Source organism: Nyctereutes procyonoides, unplaced genomic scaffold, assembly GCF_905146905.1.
Source record: "Nyctereutes procyonoides isolate TBG_1078 unplaced genomic scaffold, NYPRO_anot_genome, whole genome shotgun sequence".
Taxonomy (NCBI): domain Eukaryota; kingdom Metazoa; phylum Chordata; class Mammalia; order Carnivora; family Canidae; genus Nyctereutes; species Nyctereutes procyonoides.
The window spans coordinates 34806288-34828210 of record NW_026575120.1 but is presented as its reverse complement, the minus strand read 5'-3'; the positions used below and the strand labels follow the sequence as shown (position 1 = coordinate 34828210).

The following is a 21923-nucleotide window of genomic DNA, read 5'->3' as shown; positions in this document are numbered from 1 at the left end:
CCATGTCCTGCCCTCCCTGCACTGCTGCCCCAGCCCAGGGACACAGCAAGGTCAATTCACTCTTGTCACATCAAGTCCCAGAACCCAACCCATTGACCTCCCAAATTTGGGGCTGGCATGAAAATGGGAGTCATGTCAGATATGAAAATGCCTCTTTCCATACACTCTCTCCTCACCCTGAGAAAGTTTACCAATTAAAGATGTGCCTGAATTAATGCACATCTGGCACTGAGGTTGAGAAGCGGGCAGGATTGTGGTGAGTTCACTGTCATAACTGCCAGTAGAGGGGAAGATCTACAAGGAAGGAGTGTCCCTGCTGGATCTGTGGAAGGAACCTCAAAAAAAGGTTGGGGCCTGAGGATGGACTTGCGGTCATTCTCATATGAAACATAGGGTGCTTTAAGCAGTGAGAAAATCATTAAAGCATAGGACAACATATGGGAAGATGACCCAGGACCTAGAATCAAACATGGAGTCAGCTGCCATGAAATGAATTACTGTTTTTCTGACTCAAAGACCTGAGTGTTTTGGAAAAAAAGAAAAAAAATCACACATACTGTGTACATTTGCACTTATCAAAATTATATTGTGAGATGTATTATAACAACAGAAAAGTAAATTATTGTACATATCTAGTCAAAAATAATAATGTGATATCCCATGTAAGAATCATCTGATTATAAATGGGGAACTGTCAAGGTCTAAAAATTCCCTTGAAGGATTTTGAAGAATTTCCCTATACATCACAAACTATGTGATGATTAAAATGACCAGTACATATTGAGTTACTGCTTTCAGATTAATCATATCCATGATGAAGAGGTCACAATTGACCTTGGGACACAGCTAATCCCGGAGAAGTTGATAGCAGCGTTTCACAATATCTCGAAAGGCCTCCATGAATTTGTCATTCCGGAGGGTAAAGATAAGTGGATTCAGAAAAGGGGTCACCACTGAAACCAGCAGTGATGCTACTCTGTTGTAATCAGCTGCCTGGGTTTGCTTGGGTTTCACATAGAGAAACAAGCAGGTGCCATACCCAATCACGACAAAGGTGAAGTGAGACGCACACGTAGAAAAGGCTTTCCTCTGCCCAGAGGCTGAGGGGATCTTGAGGATGGTGGAGATTATGTAGGTGTAGGAGATGACTGTAGGGATCAGGGAACCAAAAAGAACAAAAACAGCCATTAGGAATAGAACAAACTCTATGAAAAGAGTATTGTTGCAGGATAGTTTGAGCAATTGCCCTCGGTCACAGAAGAAATTGTTCACCACATTGGATTTGCAGAACGTAAGCTGAAATGTGGCATACACTGGCCAGATTTCAAAAAGGAACCCAAACACCCATGACACAATGACCACCCAGATACAGGTGCGACTGTTCATAATGACATTGTACCTCAAAGGGTTACAGACAGCCACGTAACGGTCCACAGCCATTGCTCCCAGTAATGCAAACTCGGTGGTCCCCAGAGAAAGGTACAAGAAGAGCTGGGTGACACATGCAGTGAGAGATATCGTTAGCATCCCAGGGAGCAGCAACCCCCAAAGCATCACAGGCACAATAACAGATGTAACCAAGATCTCCAAGGCAGAGAGGTGACCAAGGAAGAAATACATGGGGGACTGCAGACGTTTATCAGCACACACAACCAAGATGATGACCATGTTTCCCATTAATGTCACTGAGTAGAAGAAGAAGAAGGTAGCAAAGAGAAGATGGTGTAGTTCCTTGGAGCCAGGGAAGCCAAGGAGATAAAATTCAGTGGCACTAGACTGATTCCCCAACATTTAGTTCTGAGCTCTTGTTCCGTGGGAAACCTAAAGAGCAAGGAGAGAAAACAGGCTTCTGATCTCAAAAAGATTAAGGACATTTCCAATTTGAGAAAAATATCCTACTGCTAGAATCCACAACATAATGCTCCTATTATCGATACAAGATTGGTGTTAAATGTTTTATGAAGAACATGTATCATATATGAAGGTAAATGTAAATGCCCAAGAACATGAGCAATAGCCACCAATACCACTCAGGGCATGAAAACCCACCCACCCCCGTCTCTACCCTTTTCTCTCAACTCACCGGCCATCCTCCCTCCAAATTTACTCTGACCTGCCACCTCATCCTCTTTCCGGACCACAGTGTGCTTGTTTATACCATTAACCCTGCCATCTCAAAGGCCCTAAAGTGTCTTCTCTGCCCCTTATATTTGGTATGTTCTGCAAAATCCTGCTACATTTCAAGAGATATAAGCATGGTTGATCCCAAATGTAGCTAATTACACTCATACATGGTTATTTCTATGTATCTTCTAAACATAGGCTCTATTTGCATTATATTCAGGTTAAGTTCTGCCTCAATTATGCTATCAACATTGCATTGATGTTGGAACATGGGACCTATTTAGGATATTGTCATAAGATAAGAGTATTTTAAGACAAAATATGGAGTCTTTCCCTGACACCTGGAATGCTGGCTCCCTGAAGGGGATTATCCACTACTTCCTCCTTATCCTCATGATGAAAACCATCCTCCATTTCACATTTCAAGGATGTATATCCTCCAAGAGGAAAGAGACTCACCAGGTCCCTGTTAGTGAACACTAACTTGAAGATTTTGACTCCTCTCATCAGTAGCTGATAACATGGAGGAGGGTATTGAAAGGAATTCCTACCTCTTGCAGTGTCTACAACCTGGACCAGAAGACAAGAAAACACCTGTGATAGAGAAGCAAAATCCTCCATAGCCCCTAGGTCTCAAATCTCTGGTTCCAAAAGGGAGACAAGACCTCCAAACGGGCAGCCTATCTCTCCAACCAAACTGTCATGGGGTCAGTGCCATAGAGCAACTTGGAAAATGAAAAGAGCACGTCTGCTGATCTATGACTCCCTGTTTTCTCCAGGGCCAAAGGGTAATGAAAAAGTTAGAATACACTCATAGAGATCATGTGTATCATTGATATACTCCAGATCCTCAGGGAGTCTGGAATCCCTCATTCACCACATCCAGTCTTTGCCCAAAGATGTCCACTCCAAAAGGTACATGCACAATTTCACCCTCTAACCTCTTTAAGACATATTTTTCTCTCTAGTCGCTCTCATCAATGGCTCAAATCGTATGCTATATTTACTTGTTTCTTAATTTATCCCCAAAATCCCACATCACAATGAAGTACCTCGAAGCAAGTTGCTTATATTACTTATATTGCCACTTGTGACAAGAACAGAGTCAGACAAAGTGTGTATACTCTAGAGATATTTTTAAATGAATATATCAATTAATAGATCAAGGAAGAAATCAGTGAAGAAACAAGGAGTTTCCAACTTGGATATGTATCCCTCCATTCACTCTGCTCCTAAGCACTGCCCACTCAGCCTGCAGTCTCACTTCCCGGAGATCCCTGACATGATGGCAAGCAGATATAAGGAAGACATGAAGACAGACGATAGAGCAGGGACTTAGGTGATGGCAGAGAGTGTACGCATCACCAGCACTGGACCCCATCAACCTGCCTTTTGCTATGGAGGAAGCTCTGAGGGAGAGCCATGTACTCTGCGGCTCCCTTAATCCACTCTTCAAGCTCTAAGACTCTTGTTCTATATGCAGCCAAGCCCTGCCCCTCCCATGATGATGCTCTTCTACTCTCTCCTTCACTGAATGGGATACCTGGCAGACACCCACCTCCAGAGAAGAGGATTGGACTGGAAAGGTCTATTGTTCTTCAGGTATCAACCCAGGCTACCCATGGCTAGGAAAGAGACATGCTAGGGAGGCAGGGGCAGCTCCTGCTGTCTCCACTCATGGCGAAGACACCATCCACACACTGGAGCTTAGAAATAGTCCACAAGTATTGCTGAGAGGAATCTGCCTATCTCCCCCTCCTTCGTTCTCTCTGCCTCCTTCTTTCTCTACCTGACCTGTCTCCAAGGACAGTTATACACTGAGGAATAATTTGCACACTTTCAGAGACACACTAGGGATACACTTAAGGAAAAGCTGGAGAACATTTCACTCTTCTCTTCTCTCCCGAGGATAATCACATTTTAGATCCTGGAAAAGTTCTGTGTGTTGAGCAAACTTAAAAACTCCTAGTCAGGAATTTCTCAGAGTCCAGACTGCCTTCTTCTCTGCACAACCACCAAGCTGTGAACAGTCGGCCCCCTGATCTGCTCTGTGCTTTGCCCTGACTCCATGTAGCCCTACAGAGCCTAAGCTACCCCCAGGATGATGACTCCACTCATGGCTCCAAGACATACCTCAAAAGCCTAGAGGTCCCTACATCTACGTCTTCATCTTCCCAAGGTTTCACAAAGCACGTTCTTCCCAGAGGATCTCTGCACAGTCTCCACCACATATCCTCTGTCCACAGTGCTGGGGGCCTGGTGAGAGGGAGAGACAAGACCTATCCCCTACTCCAAATTCACATCCTGCTAATGCCACAGCCCATACCAGGCCCTCCAACATGCATCCAATTGTGGTTGTTCAGCCATATATTTCCCTTCATATAGGTCTTCAGATGCTCTCAGCTCACCTCCCTGTGCCACTTGAATTGAGAGGTGAAAGTGAAGAAACAATATTCAGAATCAACAACAACAAAATACTACATGAAAGTGAGCACAGCTGAGCTACTGGGCAACACAGCAAAATCACTTTTAAAATATTGACTCTTACACCTTGAGAACCAACCACCATTTTTCATAAAATAATCAGATCACAATTTCAAAACACATGGAGGGATATAAGGTAAAGTGTAAATTTCCCTCTCCCCAGCTGTTTGATTTTCCTGATCCATCTGCTAGAGATAAATATTACTATAAGTTATTATTAGAGTTTTCTAGTGTATTCATACAGACGTATTCTATGTGTTTTTAAGAATATCCGTATGTACGATTAAGTAAATAATATTTTAGTAAGTATATTAGCCAGCTACCTTCTTCTAATATACATCTATGTGTGTGTATTTATGCTTGTGTGTGTATTAAACTTTCTATATTAACAATGATATGTGAATCACATTTTACATGATTGCTTAATATTCAATTATGAAATCACTAATTATTTTCTAATGAACATGCTGATAAATGTTTTCCAATTCTTCATATCTATATTGCTGCTGCAATAAATATTCTCACGTCTGAAAAGTTATATAAGTACAACTTTTTTTTTAAAGTTACATTTATTTATTTGAGAGAGAGAAACAGAGCATGAGAGGGAGGGGCAAAGGGAGAGAGAATCTCAAGCCGACTCTACACTGAGAGCAGAGCCAGACTCGGGGTTCAATCTCTAGACCAGGAGATCATGACCTGAGCTGAAACCAAGAGTCGTTGCTGAACCAACTGTACCACCCAGGGGACCCCATAACTTTTCAATTGTATAACGTTTAGCGGGTATCAAATCACTCTCAAAAAGTTGCATTAATTTATAATCTCTATGTAAAGTTTTTACACGTAATTCCAGTTAGTTAATGTACAGTGTAGTATTGGTTTCAGGTATACAGTATAGTGACTCCACACTTCCAGACATCACTCAGTGCTCATCACAAGGGTGCTCCTTAATCCCCATCACCTATTTCACCCATCTCCCTTCTGGTGACCATCAGTTTGTTTTCTATTGCTAAGAGCATGTTTCTTGGTTTGCCTCTCTCTCTCCTTTCTTCCCCCTTTGCTTGTTTCTTTGGTTTCTTAAATGAGATTGCATTGAGCCTATGCCTAGAGCCTCTGGTCGCGGTATTTCTATTTTAGTGTTAACCCTATGCAGATCCTAGAATGACACTCACATAACAGGAGTCGCTACTCATACTGTGAAGTAGAGACCCATCCCTGAGGCCCATCCCCATGGAAACTGTGCCAACAGCTGCCCATGACACCTCCATCCCAGCATGTGCCTGTCAGCCTCTGAGCAGCTGGGTGGGGTCAATGATGACTGCTAGTCAATAGAGAAGGAACATCACTGGCAAATGGGGATATCTGGGGAGGGTGGAGGGCACACTCTGTGTCACAGCATTCACTGCATAACCAATTTTCTTAATTCCAGGCATGGTTCCATTTCTTTACATATCTTTCCAGTATGATCAACTAGACACTAGAAGACTAGAAATGGAGAAGGAGGAAGGAACATAAAGTAATAACACTCCTTTGGAAAAAGTTTCATTTCTTATAAACTTAAGCATCTGTCTTCCTATGATCCAGCAATTCCACTTGTAGGTAGTTGCCTAAAATAAATCAAAACCTATGTCCTGGGGATCCCTGGGTGGCGCAGCAGTTTAGTGCCTGCCTTTGGCCCAGGGCGATTCCTGGAGACCCGGGATCAAATCCCACGTCAGGCTCCTGGTGCATGGAGCCTGCTTCTCCCTCTGCCTATGTCTCTGCCTCTCTCTCTCTCTCTCTCACTGTGTGCCTATCATAAATAAATAAAATAAAAAAAATTCAAAACCTATGTCCTCACAAGTACTTCTGTTATAATGTTCATAGTGCCTCTGTTCATTACAACTAATCATGACAGAAAACAAATATTCATCACCAAGAGAATGATATATTCATACGAGGAAATACTACTCAGCAACCAAAAGTAACAAAACTCTGACAGACACAAAATGGATGAATTCAAGTGTATTACAATGAATGAAAAGGTCAGACCCCTCAAAAATGGATGTGGTACCATACACTCTAGAATAGATAAAAGTAATCTGTAAAGAAACCACGACAGTGATTGCCTCGGTGCTGAAGAGAAAGATTAGGAGTCTGTTCTGAGGTATATGGGCTATTCTTTATAAATTCTTAGATTATATTCATTAGCTTTTTATTCACGATTTTAGCCTCTCTGTTAATGAGAGCTATCGGCCTATAATTTTCTTTTAGGTAAGATCTGTATCAGATTTTGGCATCAGGATAATTTTGGTTATCATGAAATGAGTTGGAAAGTATGTCCTCCTTTCCTAATTTACAGGGGAAAAAGTTTATATTATTTCCTTCTAAATTGTTTGCTAAATCCATCACCGAGGACATCTAGGCCAGGACTTTGCTTTGTAATGAAGTATTTATTTACAGGTCAGATATCTTTTTTAAAGATTTTATTTATTTATGACACACACATGCAGAGAGAGAGAGGCAGAGACACAGGCAGAGGGAGAAGCAGGCTCCATGCAGGAGCCCGACGTGGGACTTGATCCCAGGTCTCCAGGATCATGCCCTGGGCTAAAGACGCGCTAAACCGCTGAGCCACCTGGGCTGCCCTAGGTAAGATGTCTTTACTAGCTATAGGACCTTTCAAACCCCACCCCTTCAGTTTGTGTTTTCCGGGTGAATTGCTTAGTTCATCTAAGTTGTCAAGTATATAAACATAAAGTTGTTTACGCTATCCATTTTTATATGTTTATAGTTTATTGCACTAATGTGATATCCCTTGTTCCCATTTCTGACATTGGTGATTTGTGTTTCTATTTTCTTCCTTGCTCATTTTAGCTAGGGATTTGTCAATCATATTCTTTTCCAAGACATTACATTTGGCTTTATTGATTCTTCTCTATTGCTATCTGGTTTATAGTTAATGTTCTCAAATCATTCTCCCTATGTGTGTCTCTTCATATGGTGTTCTATTTATAAGGACACCAGTCAGTAGGATTATGGACCCACCCCACTCCAGAATGACCTCATCTTCAAGAATTACATCTGCAATGACTCGTTTCCAATCAAGTTCATATTCTGATGTACTGAGAGGTTAGAACTTAAACATACAAATTTTGTTGGATATAATTCAATCTATACCAGATGTCTTTGATGCTTCCAACTTTTGGCAATTATGAATGCAGCTACAAAAAGCATTTGTGTGCAAGATTATGTGTGGACATAAGATTTCAACTCATTTGTGTATACACTAAGGAAGATAATTACTAGGTTCTATTGTAAGAGTATATACTTAACTTGTAAGAAATTAACAAATTTCTTTCAAGAGCGGGTACCATTTTGCATTCCTATCAGCAATGAATGAGAGTTCTTCTTGCTCCACATCCTCACCAATATTTGGTATTTAGATTTTAGTCTTTCTACTAGGTGTAGGGTGTTATTGCATTGTTGTGTTAATTTACCATTTCCTGATGACATACAATGTCCAGCATCTTTTTTATATGCTTATTTATCACCTGCATAGGTTTTCCTGAGGCCTCAGTCCCTATCTTTTGCCCCCTTTTCAATTGAGTTATTTGCTCTTATTGTTGATTTTAAGGAGTTCTTTGTTTAGGATACATGTCGAATATTTCACATGTATTTTGCCAAGATTTTCTGCCAAACTTTGGCTTGTCTTTTCATTCTCCTAACAGTCTTTCCCAAAGCAGAAGTGCAACTTTTCCATTTTTCCTTTCATAGATCATGTTTTTGGTATTGTATCTAAAAAGTATTCATCAAACCCAAGATTATCTACATTTCTCCTCTGTTAAGTTCTGATGTTTTGTAGTATTGCATTTTATAATTATGTCTCTGATCCAATTTGAGGTTATTTTTGGGAAAGGTTTAAGATCTGTGTCCAGAATTTTTGCATGTGAATGTCCAATTGTTACAGCACTTTTTGTTGAAAAGTCTATCCTTTCTCCACTGAATTGCCTTTGTTCTTTGTTAGACATCAGTTGACAATATCTCTGTGGGTCTATTTCTGGGCTTTCTATTCTATCTGCTAATATATTTTTCTATTATTCCAACAATAAAACACTGTCTTGGTAACTATAGCTTTATAATAAGTTTTGAAATTGAGTAGAGTCAGTGCATTCAACTCTGTTCTTCCTCAGGATTGTGTTGGCAATTCTGGGCCTTTCGCCTTTCCATATAGACACTGGTATCACTTTATCATTATCTACAAAATAACTTACTGGAATTTTGGTTGAGATTGCATTGAATCTATAGATCGAGTTGGGAAGAATTGACATCTTAATGACACTGTTTTCCTGTGCATGAAAATAGGATTTTCTCCATTTATTGAGATCTTTTATTTCTTTCATCAGACTCTTGAAGTTTCTGTAGCTTTCCTCAGATAAAATGTACACAAATTTGTTAGATTTATACCTAAGTATCTTTTGGTGCTAATGTAGATGGTGTTGTGTTTTTAATTTAAAATCCAATTTTCAAAAATAAAATAAAATAAAATAAAATCCAATTTTCATTGCTGACATATAGGAAAGCAACTATAGTAAAGTGATAAACTTTTCTATACTAACTTTATATCCTGTGACCTTGCTATAATCAATTTTCAATAATATTATATCACCTGGGGTAGTGCAAGTATAACAAATATCCCCAGCACCTCTCTCACATATCTTAAACATTGCTGTCATACATTTCCCTTATTCATAAGCTAGATCACCCGCTTTGTTGCTGCTCTGTACTGACAAATTCTTATCTTTGAGATCAGGTAAGAATAAGAAAACTTGAATATTTTATTTTACTTTAATTTATTTCTACTTTATGATTCTTTGTTTTTACTATAGATTCAATTTCTGAATCATATTATTTTCCTTGTCTTCAAACATCTTCTTTAACATTTCTTACAAGGCTGATCTCCTGCTGACAAACTCCTTCAAATTTTGTTTGTTTGAGAAAGTATTTGTTCACCTGTGAGGATAATTTCCTGGGATAAAGAATTCCAGTCTGGTGGATTTCTTTCATCAGCACATTAAATATTTTACTCTGCTGTCCTTTTGGCTTGCACGTTTTCTGAGGAGGACTCTAATATAATTCTCACTGTTAGTCCTCTGCACATTAGGTGTTTTCTCCCCTTCTGGTTTCTTTCCACATTTTGTCTTTGTCTTTGATTTTCTGCAGTTTTAATAGGATATGGCTACATGTGAATTGTTTGCTATTTATCCTGCTCCTAGTTTCTGAGCTTTGTGGATCTGTGGTTGGATGTCTTTTGTTAATTTTAGAAAGTTCTCAGTTATTATTGCTTCTAACAATTTACTGCTAATTCTCGTATCCCCAGGACACAGAAGATACAACTTTTGTAATGATGCCAAATTCTTAGATACTCTGTTTTATCTCTTTTATTCCTTTTTCACTTTGCATTTCTGTTTTGAAGTTTCTATGAAATACCATTAAGCTCACTGATTCTTTCCTCAACTATGTGTACTCTTTTCCTGAGCTCATTAAAGACAGCTTTATTTCTGTTTAAATCGGTTTTCTTCTCTAACAATTCATTTTTATTCTTTCTTAGGGTTTCCACTGCTCTACTGCCGTCACTCATTGACTCTTGCATTTTGGCCACTCTTCTACTAGAGCCCTTAGCGTGTTAACCTAGTTATTTTTAAATCCCAGTCTGATTATTTCAACATTTCTGCCATATCTGAGTCTGGTTCTCATGTTTGTCCTGTCTCTTCATACTTTTTTTGGGGGGGTGGGGGCTGTATTCTTTTGTTTTGTTTTATTTTAGTATTCCTTGTTATATTTCACTGGAAGCTGTACATTACAAAAAGTTTGAGAAGACCTGAGGTAAACTGGTCTTCTATGAGTCATATGTTTACCTGGCTAGGAGGTGGGCTGTGTTTACTGTTTAATGCAGCTGTAGGTGTGAGAGGCTAAAATAAATCTCTTGTTCTTATTGCTGTCTCATCTGTTGTCTTTGTGTTTCCCTAGAATCTCCTTCTTAAATAAGGTCTTAGACTCACAGCTATTTCTCTTGATCCCCTGTTATCATACATAAGCCCTACTGATGTGGTGGTAAGGAGTGGAGGGAGTGAAGCATTCCATAGTCCAATCATTAGGTCTCAGTCTTTCCCTGAGCCTGTGTCCCTGGGTTACCTTCCCTGTAACCTTGGTGAAACAGGAAGGACAGACAGACCTGGAGCTGGCTATTTCCCTCTCCCCAGATTGCTTAGACTCTGGTGAAAATCAAACATATTTAGGCGTTAACAAAATAGTTACCACTGAAGGTAGGCTTCTAAGGAAGAGGATGCTCTTGGTGTATTTCACAATGGTTACTCTTCCCCTTCCCCTAATTTGATAGGACTCCTAGTTCTCTGATCTTCACCCTGTGATCCTGACAAGGGTCCTAGGGACACAATTCACAAATGTGTGGGGGCCCTCCTGAGACTGACACCCTCAAGGTTGTCCACACTGAGCCTCCAAAATTTGTCATGTACCTTTAAATTCTTCTAACTTTATACTGGCTCCAACAATGGGCTTCTGCTCCAGAGTATCTGCCCCAGTACCCGTCATTCATCGTATTTGCCCATCTTTCCAATCTGGAGAGCAATGGTTTGCCCTGTGACCTGAATTCTCTGATGGATTTAAGAAACTATGATGCTTTTCAGTTTCTTTGTGTTTTACTCTTGTTGTCAGCAACAGTGACAACTTCCAAGATCCTTACATACTGAACTGGAAAACAAAAGTCCCCCTAATCATTTGGTTTTAGTTTTTTAGCATCACATATTTATTGTTCTTGCAAATATTTTCTCAACATACTGATATATTTGTGTGTTAATAAAATTTAATAAAATCAAAACTTTGATTTAGTATAAATCAAAAAACAGAACTGTCAAAAAGCAAATAAAAAGAATATAAATAACTTCTGTTCTAATATGTATTCCCTTTTCTTTTTTTTATTTTGTTTTGGATTTTATTTATTTATTAGAGAAAGAGAGAACGAGCAGGGGAAAGAGGAAGAAGTAGACTCCCGGCTGAGCAGGGAGCCCAATCTGGGGCTCAATCCCAGGGCCCTGGGACCATGACTTTAGCCAAAGGCAGACACTTAACCAAGTGAGCCACCCAGGCATCCCTAATTAGTTGATTTTAATATAAATTACAGATACAGAAACGCTACACAAAGCAAATGTGTATCTAATTTATCATGAGGTAAGTACCTTTGTCACTACCACCCAGATCAAAGAGAAAGAAAGAACATTCATAGAAACCCCAGAACCTTCTGCATTACCCCCATTATAATCACAGTCCTCATTTCCCCACAAGTAACTATCTTTGCAATCATCACTTTACTACCTTTCTTTCATCAACCAAATTTGCATCACCACACACTATAGCTTAGTCTTGTCCATTTTCTAAAAATCTCATGTATTCTTTACTCCCTTTAATCTGTAAACCTTTTCACCATCCCTTTCTTTTCCTTATAATCCATTTGTTGCATTCACAAGGTGTTTTGACAGTAGTTTCCTGTAGTCTGGATTTTGGTGATGTCACCCTTATGGTACACTAAAATATATCTTTCTGTTCTGCACATATTTTCTGTAGATTGGCAGCTGAATTCAGGGCACTGATAAGACTAAGCTCCACATGGAGACACATGGTATTCAAAATGGCACAAAGTAGGGTGCCTAAGGTGCTCCGTTGGTTAAGGATCTGACTTTAGCTGGGGTCATGATCTCAGGGTCATGGGACTGAGCCCCACAATGAGCTCCATGCTCACCAGGGAGTCAGCTTGAAGACAGTCTCTCTTCTCCTCTGCTCCTCCCTCTCCTCTCTCTCTGTCTCTCTCAAATAAATAAATATATTAAATAAAATAAAATGGCAAAAGTAGTGATAAGGAGAAAAATTTAAAAGCACTAAGAGAAAATAAAACCTACAAGGAAAGCCCTGTTAAGACTATCTAATTTCAGCCGAAATTCTGCAGGCCAGATATGTTCAAAGTTGTTAAAGTAAAAAACCTACAACCAAGAATACTGTATCCAGCAGGGCTTTGGTACAGAGTAACAGGAGATATAAAGAGTTTCTCAAATTAAAAAAAAAATTAAGACTTTATTTATTCATGAGAGACGCAGAGAGAGAGAGAGAGAGGCAGAGACAGAGACAGAGGCAGAGGGAGAAGCAGACTCCATGCAGGGAGCCTGACGTGGGACTCGAACCTGGAACTCCAGGATCATGCCCTGGGCTGAAGGCGGCGCTAAACCCCTGGGCCACTGTCACTGCCCCCCCCCACAAAAACGTTAAAGGAATTCATGACCACTAAATCATTCACAATAAATGAAAAGGGGACTCTTCGAGTAGAAAGGAAAGACCATAAGCAGGAGTAAGAAATGTAAGAAGCACAAAGCAAAAAAAAATTAAGTACATCTATAAAAATCAGTCAAGGGATTCACAAAATAAAAGGATGTAAAGTATGATATCATATACCTAAATGTTAGGGGGGGGTGAGGAGTAAAGAATGGGTTCAAATTTAAGCAACCACAACTTACTAGAGACTGTTACGTGCTTAGATGTTATATATAAACCAAATAGTAACCACAAATCAAAAACCAGTAATATGTAAGAAATAAAGAGAAAGAAATTCAATCATATTAAAGAGAGCCAGCAAGCCATGAGAGAAGAAAGACACAGAGAACTATAAAAATAATCATAAAACAAGTAACAAAATGGCAATAAGTACACCTGTAAATAATTACCTTGAATGTAAATGATAAAGTCTCCAATCAAAAGACATATGTGATGGAATGAATATAAAAGCGAGACCCACCCATCTGCTGCCTACATGAGATTCATTTAAGGCCTAAGACACATGCGGATGGAAAAGCATTGCTCATGCAAAAGAAAAGAAAGCCAGGGTAGTGATAATTATATCAGACAAGATAGACTTTAAAACAAAGATGTAACAAGAGACAAGGACATTACATTCCAACAAGAAGATGTAGCAATTTTAAATATTTATGCATTAAACATAGGAGTATCCACATCATAAAACAGCTCTTAATAAACATGCAGGACATAATGAATAGTAACACAATAAGAATAGGTGACTTTAATACCCCACTTACATCAATGGATAAATCATTCAGAAAGTCAACAAGGAAATAGTGGCTTTGAATGACACATTGGACCAGGTAAATCTAACAGATATATTCAGAACACTCCATCCTAAATCAGCAGAATACATATTCTTTTCAAGTGCCCATAGAACAGTCACCATCATACATAGATATATTATCTTGGGAAAGTAGTCTCATGTGCATAATCTTTTGACCCCTGCTTAACCACATTAGAATGGCATAAATATTAAAATGGTGGTGTGTCAGGAAAGAGGCTGGGATGGGACAATATAGGAACTGAGACGTGGGTTAAGCTCACTGTAGAGCAGGACAGAAATGCAGCTGAGGGAGAAGGGAGATGGAATGCCCTTTATCAGGTTGAACAATGTAAAGAAAGCAGGGAGAAGGAACCAGGGGCTTCCCCATTTGCCTTCCTTGCACTGGCTCAGCCCAGGGACACAGCAAGTTCAGCTCACTCTTGTCACTTCAGGTCCCAGAACTCAGCCCATTGATCTCATACATTTGGGACTGGCATGATAATATGAGTCATAGCAGATAAGAAAATGTCTGTGTCCAAGACTTTCCCTCCTCACCCTGAGAAAGTCCACCAATTAGAGATGTGCCTGAATTAACACATATCTGGCCCTGAGGATGGGAAGAAGGCAGGATTGTGGAGTGAGTTCACTCTCACAACTGCCAGTCCTATCCCCAGGTTCCTATTGGACCTGGGAGCAGGAACCTCAAGAAAAGGTTGAGGCCTAAGGCTGGACTTGGGGTCACTCAGAACAAATAGAGAAAATCATGGAAACACAGGACAACATACGGAAAGGTGACCCAGCACCTAAAGTCCAACATAGAGTCAGTTGCCACTGAATGAGTTATAGTCTTTCTTGTTTGCCCAAAGAACTTAGTGTACTAAAAAATATCACATACATTTTGTACATTTACATTGTAAGATGTATTATATTTACAGAAAAGTATATAAATGTATATATCCAGTTAAAATATACTAATGAGATCTCCCATGTAGGAACCATCTGATTATAAATTGGAACACCTTCAGTGTGTTAAAACGCCCTTGAAGCATTTTGTAGAGTTCCTCTGTGCATCACAAACCACTTGGTGTTGAAAATGATTATTTCAGATTGAATTAGTGCTTTCACATTACTCAGGTCCATGATGATGAGTCCATGACTGTCCATAGGACACAGCTAACCCTTGTGGAGATGATAGCAGCGTTTCATGACATCTCGAAAGGCCTCAATAAATTTGTCATTACGGAGAGTGAAGATAAATGGGTTCAGAAAAGGGGTCACCACTAAAACCATCAGTGACGCTACCCTATTATACTCTGCTGCCTGTGTTTGCTTGGGTTTCACATAGAGGAACAAGCAGGTGCCATACCCGATCACGACAAAGGTGAAGTGGGACGCACACGTAGAAAAGGCTTTCCTCCGCCCAGAGGCTGAGGGGATCTTGAGGATGGTGGAAATGATGTAGGTGTAGGAGATGATTGTAGGGATCAAAGAACCAACAATAATGAACACAGCCATTAAAAAAAGGATAAACTCTGTGAAAAGGCTGTCATCACAGGATAATTTGAGCAGTTGCCCTCGGTCACATAAAAAATGGTCTAATACATTTGATTTGCAGAAGGTAAGCTGAAATGTGGCATACACTGGCCAGATTTGAAATAGGAACCCAAACACCCATGACACAATGACCACCCAGATGCAGGTGTGGCTGTTCATAATGATGTTGTACCTCAAAGGGTTACAGACTGCCACGTAACGGTCCACAGCCATTGCTCCAATTAATACCAACTCCGATGTACCCAAAGAAAGGTACAAATATAATTGTGCACTGCAGGCTGGCAAAGATATTGCCTGCATCTCAGGAAGCAGCAGCCCCCAGAGCATCAAGGGGACGGCAACTGATGTAATCAGGATCTCTAGGACAGAGAGGTGGCCAAGGAAAAAATACATGGGGGACTGCAGACGTTTATCAACACAGACAATCACAATGATGAGCATATTTCCCATGACTGTCACTGAGTAGAGAAAGAAGAAAGTGGCAAAAAGAATATCGTGTTGTTCTTTGGAGCCATGGAAGCCAAGGAGATAAAATTCAACAGCACTAGAATAATTCTTCAACATTTAGTCCTGCGTCTTGTCTTTTATGAAATCTAGAAAACAAAGGGGAGTTCACATGCTTCTAAATTCAAAGGACTAAGTTTATTCCCAGGCAGAGGAAATATCATCTCTGCTCTTAGGCTCCACATATGACAAGTGGATTCATCTACTATTCTCTGTACAAGGTTGATGTTAAATGTCTTATGAAGAAAATACATATGAAAATACACACACACACACACACACACACACATATATATATATATATGAAGATGAGCAATAATTACCAATACCACATCCTAGGCAGGAAAACCTACCCACTCACCCCTGCATGCACCCTAATCTTTCTACTCACTGGCCCTTCTGCCTCCAACTCTGCTCTGACCTGCCACCCTGTCCACTTCCCTGATCACAATGTGCTCATTTATACCACCAACCTTTCCCTATTGAATGCCCTAAACTATCTTTTCTGCCTCTTGCCTCCATACCCTACAAAATCCTGAGAATCCCACCCAGATATGGTTACTTCTTTCCTTCCTCTCCTCTGAATGTGGGCTCCATTTGCCTTAGTTCACTTGAAGTTCTCACTTCAGTTATCATAATCATCATTTCAGCCTGTCGCTAGAGCCAGCTGGTAGGGAGGTGGGATCTACCTGAAAATTGTCATAAAATCAGATCTATATTGAGACAAAGTTTTGAGTCTTTCCCTGTCTTCTGGGGAGTTGGCTCCCTGGAGTGGAGTATCCACTTTCTTCCTCCTTGTTCTCATCATGAAAGCCATCTCTGTGTCTCATTTCAGTGACTGTGACTCCTCCTGGTAGGAAGAATCTCATTAGTTTCCAGTTGCTAACTTCTAGCTCTGAGATTATTCCTTTTGACACCAGATGATAGCAGGGAGTAGGAGTCCAGAGGAGTGAAGAGGAGGCTGGAACTTCCATCCCCAACTCCCATCTGACCTGTACAATTTCCATCCTGGCACCAAGAGACAAGAAAATAAGCAACATCCTCTGCCCTCCCTGTGTCTCAAATCTCTAGTTTCAGCAAAGAGATAAGACCGCCAAAAGGGCAGCCTGTCTCTATTTACAACCAGCCATGGTCTGCATCCCATGGAGAAGCTACGAAAAGTCCCCAGAGACTATCTGCTGTTTATGTCCACCCATTTTCTCCAGAGTCGTACCAATAAGGAAAAGCATATCTGCTTAGTATATCTGGGTCCCTCCTCACCACATGCAGGTCATTGCTCAGATGTCTCCAACCAGGAGCCCTCTCTAGTCACGCTCTCTAAAACAGTATAAGCACATCTTCACATTCTATCCTCCTATGAGGCAGAACTTTCTTCTTATTGGTTCTCACCAATCGCTGAAATTGAAGTACCTTTGTCTTTCTTGTTCACTACCACATATCCAGTGCCAAGAACAGTGTCTGACACAGGGTATGTACTCTTTTCATATTTATTCAATAAATTTATCCAAACAAGTCAGTGAATGCATAAAGAGTATCCACCCTGACCTGTTTTTCCTCCTGTTACAAAATAGGACCCTCTCTTCACTCTTCACTAAACCATTGTCTGGTCAATCTGTGCTCTCTCTCCCTGGAGATCCCCAACAAAATGGCAAGCTTACATGAACAAGAAATAAGGACAAATGAGAGAGGAGGGTCTTAGGTCATGACAGAGAGCTGTGTCTATCACCAGCACTGAGAAGAGCTGAATTGGGTCTCTGCTATGGAGGGAGGATTTTATTTGAGCTCCTCCATTACGCAGCTCCCCTAGCCCACGCTTCATGCTCTAGTGAAGGTGTCCTCATTTTAGACAGCAATGAACCCCAGAACTTCCCACGCTGAGCCTCCCTTACTCTTTCCTTCACAGACGGGAGCCCAGGCAGACACTCACCTCCAGAGAAAGGGTCTGAACTGGAATGTTCTATGGCTCTCCAGGGATCAGCCTAGGTTACCTCCTTCCTGACTAGTACACAGCACGCTCTGTGGCCCAGAGCAAGCTGCTGCTGTCCTCACTCTCAACACAGGAGAAAATTGTCCCCATACGAGTACTTAGAAAAAAAGCCCAATAATAATAGTGCTCTGGAATCCCAACTGTCTCCTTCTGTCTCCCTCCCTCCTTCTTTCCTTCTCCTGTCATCCCCACAGAGAGTTATTCACTGAGAAACTAAACTTGTCAATTCAGAGAAGCTCAAGGGATGAAGTCAAGGAAAAGCCAGAGAAACTTTCACCTTTCCTCCCGAGACTAATCAGATTTAAAACATGGAGAAGTTTTGTGTCAAGGGCAAACTTGAAATCTCCTAGTCAGGGGTTTCTCAATGCCCAGGCTGCCTTCTACCCAGTCCCCAAGTCCTGGTAATCACCTAATAGTCTGAGCTGTAAGCAGCCAGCCCCTGCTCTCTTCTGTGCCTCTACATGTTGGACTCCCTGCTCAGCCAGGAGTCTGCTTCTTCCTCTCCCTTTGCACCCCCCACCCCTGTCGACACTCCCCGCACCATGGTGCTTCTTCCCCCTCCCACTGCTGGTGCTCCCCCCTCCATGATGCATTCTCAGCAATCTTTCACTCTCTCAAATAAATCAATAAAATCTTTTTTTTTAAAAAGTAGCCAACAACTAGCCTCTGTCAAAGAGTTTTTCATCTGAAAGTTCTAAGAATCCTATATTACCCAACACAATTTCTGCACTCCCCCTCTACAAGACACTCTCTGACTATAGTTACCGTAACTCTGGTAAGAAAGAAATAGGATCTGCCCTGCAAACCAACTTCAGGATCTGCTAATGCCACAACCTGTTCCCATCTCTGCAACACACACACAATTCCAACTGTGGCTCTTCAGCCACATTTTCCTTTGTAGGTCTTCAAATGCTATCAGGGCACCTTCCTGAGCTACTTGAAGTGAGAGGTAAGGGCATAAGACCAACATAGAGAACTGACAAAAAAATAGTACATAAAAGTAAGGATGGCTGAGGTACTGAATAAAATAGCAAAATCACAATTAAAATATTTATGCTTACCTCAATAAAACATTTTTCATTTATCATTAAGTTGGCACAACACATGGCAAAAAATAAAAATTTTTTTAAAGATTTTATTTATTTATTCATGAGAGACACAGAGAGAGAGGTAGAAAGACAGGCAGAAGGAGAAGCAGGCTCCCTGCAAGTAGTCTGATGTGGGACTCAATCCCAGATCCCAGGATTACGCCCTGAGCCGAAGGCAGACGTTCAACCGCTGAGCCACCCAGGCGTCCCCAAAAATAAAATTTTATATGGGGATATAAGACAGATGCAAAAGTCTTTCTCAATAACGTGTGATTTTCCGGATCTACCTTCTAGAGCTGAAGACTATTAGTTTTTGTTGTGTCCAAATTTTCTATGCATATACAAGTTTGTCTATATATGGTCTTTATTTGCTATTTTAGTAAGCCTATTGTCCTGCTACTTTCTTTTTGTTATACCTATATGTGTGCATGCATTAAGCCTTTGCATATTAGCAATAATGTACTTCTCCCATTTTAAGTGACTGCCTTTTCCAGTTCTTCACCAATAAAAAAAAAACCGCTGCAATAAATATCTTCACATGTACAGCTGTAACCTCCTAAATTACTATATTAAATGTAATAGCTATTATTAAATCATCCTCCAAAAAAGTGTATCAGTTAAAATCTCTTGAAATGAGGCCCAGGGGTGCCTGGGTGGCTAGTCTGTTGAGTGTCCAACTCTTTGTTTCAGCTCAGGTCATGATGTCAGGGTCTTGAGATGGAGCTCCATGTAGGGATCTGTCCTTAGAGAGGAGTCTGCTTGAGATTCTCTCCTTCTGCCCCTCCCCCTGCTCTCTCTCTCTCTCTCTCTCTCTCTCAAATAAATAAATCTTTAATTAAAAAAAATAAGGCCCATTGAAATTTTCACTTCAGCGTTAACCCTGTGCAGATCCCAGAAATGACACTAACATATCAGGAGGAGTCAGTAATCACGGTGTGAAATAAGGACCCATTCCAGAGGCTGTCACCCCATGGGAAGTGTGCTAAGAGCTGCCCACGACACCTCTGTCACACCATGTGCCTGTCATCCTCTGAGCAGCCGTGTTGGGGTCATGTGCTGACTGTTGGGGAAACAGTGAAGGAAGGCTACTGGCAAATGAGGAAATCCAAGGAGGGTTGTCTCTTTTCCTCAAACCTCTTACAGCACAACCAGCTTCTCTAATTCGGCTACTCTATATATTTTCCCAGTGTTGTTGAAGACCCATGGTAGCTCAGTAGACAGTTCAGGAGTAGGAACAAATGAAAACTAGTAAAACTCATTGGAAAAAAAATGTTCCAGTTTTTAAACTTTATTTGATTATAGTTGACACACCATTAACTTCAGGTGCATGACAGTGATTCAACTTCTCTATATGTTATGCTGTGCTCACCACAAGTGTAGCTTCAAAGCTAAGTATACACTTCCCCTATGATGCAGCAAATGTACTGCCAGGTATGTGCCCAAGGAAAATGAAAACATGTCCTCACAAAGACTTCCATTAGAATGTGCACAGCAGTCTAGTTCATTATAGAAACTGATACAAAACAAATACTCATCAATAAGAGAATGATACAGATCCTTCTTGGTCTCCTTTTTTCATCTATAAAAGGAATAACTGGAAAAGAAGTAACATCTATACTTAGTGGAATGGTTGAGTAAATCATGTTACAACTACTTGATGAAATATTTAATCTGTAGTTTTCACACTAGTGCCTACCACATAGTACGTATTTATTAAGAGTATCTTACTAAAATTAAGACTATGGAAAAACTTCTATGGTGTGTTGTTGTAAAGACAAAGTGAGAATTTGTGTATATGATTACGGTGATGAAAAGTAAGAATACATGGGTACCTGGACTCTAAATTAATTCAAAATGAAATTTTTTTTAAAAAAGAGAATGATAGTCCTTCCTCCTTATTCACAGATTCTGTATTTGTAAATTCATCTGCTCACTAAATTTTATTTGTAACTTTAAAATCAGTATCTGTAGTGCTCGCAAGGTCATTTGTTTTAAGCTATAAATGTTATATCTGTAGTCCTAAAATCTAGAACTTTCCCAGTTTAATTCTTTTTAATGAGAATAAAGTCTTGTCTCTTCCAGCTGTTCACAGAGTGAACAAGGGCTCTGGCTGGACAGTGGGCAGAGGGAGTTTCCAGGACGTGGGACTTTTTGTTTTAAAACTGGGACAGCTGGGCAGCCAGGGTGGCTCAGTGGTTTAGCGCCACCTTGGGCCCAGGGCAGGATCCTGGAGTTCCCGGATCAAGTGCCACATCAGGCTCCCTGCGTGCAGCCTGCTTCTCCCTCTGCCTGTGTCTCTGCCTCTCTCTGTGTGTGTCTCTCATAAATAAATAAATAAAATCTTTCAAAAAAGACAACTGGAACAGCCCTTGACAACATGAGATAAGCAGCACTCTACCTGTGAAACATGTATGTCTTCAGCTACTCAGAAAATTCAGGGGACTCTGGGTGCCTAACTGCTGTGTATGCCAACTTTTAACCAACACCCCTGTTTTAATCCCCAAGCCTCCCTCTCATCTTCCGTGATGAGTGGTGCCTCATGTGCTGAGTGCCTCCATGTGCTGAGGCTTTTACTAGTTCTGTTGAGTAAATGTAATTACTGGGTTTTTTTTTTTTAATTTTTCCCTTTGCAGAACCTTCATTTGAATTGCATCATCTTACTATCTTGGAAACTCTGCTTTCTCATATCAAAAATAAATTGCAAAATATCATCTTTGCATCATTTTCCCCATTCTCTTTGTCCTTGTTAGTTAACTCCATTTTTATTCTTAGAGTGCTTCTTAGTATGGTTGGGGGAACAAATGGAAATCAATGATCAGTTGATCATCAACAGAAAGTCAAGCTACTTATTTCTTCTTTTCCTTGGAACTTAACTGCAGCATCTTAGGGGAAGGGTCAGCTGTCCGCTTGTTAGGAATCTTGATCCTCCCTGATGCTTTATCCTCTATCTTCTGGCCCTGGACTGAGAGCACAAAAGGGTTACTAGGGAACTCATATAGAGTGAATGTGGTCCAATTTG

The 21923-nt window shown here is 40.5% G+C and overlaps 3 protein-coding genes across 4 annotated transcripts in view; all 3 read right to left on the bottom strand.

Moving 5' to 3' along the window:
• The window catches only part of MGAM (maltase-glucoamylase), a 214054-nt gene that overhangs the window by 159617 nt on the left and 32514 nt on the right, over nucleotides 1-21923 (bottom strand). The window lies entirely within an intron of this gene.
• Nucleotides 847-1791, bottom strand: LOC129515802 (olfactory receptor 9A4-like). Its single transcript, XM_055334820.1, has one exon. The coding sequence runs from the start codon at nucleotides 1789-1791 to the stop codon at nucleotides 847-849; it is 945 nt and encodes a 314-aa protein (XP_055190795.1).
• Nucleotides 14945-15889, bottom strand: LOC129515739 (olfactory receptor 9A1-like). Its single transcript, XM_055334773.1, has one exon. It carries the CDS (start codon nucleotides 15887-15889, stop codon nucleotides 14945-14947), a length of 945 nt encoding a protein of 314 aa, XP_055190748.1.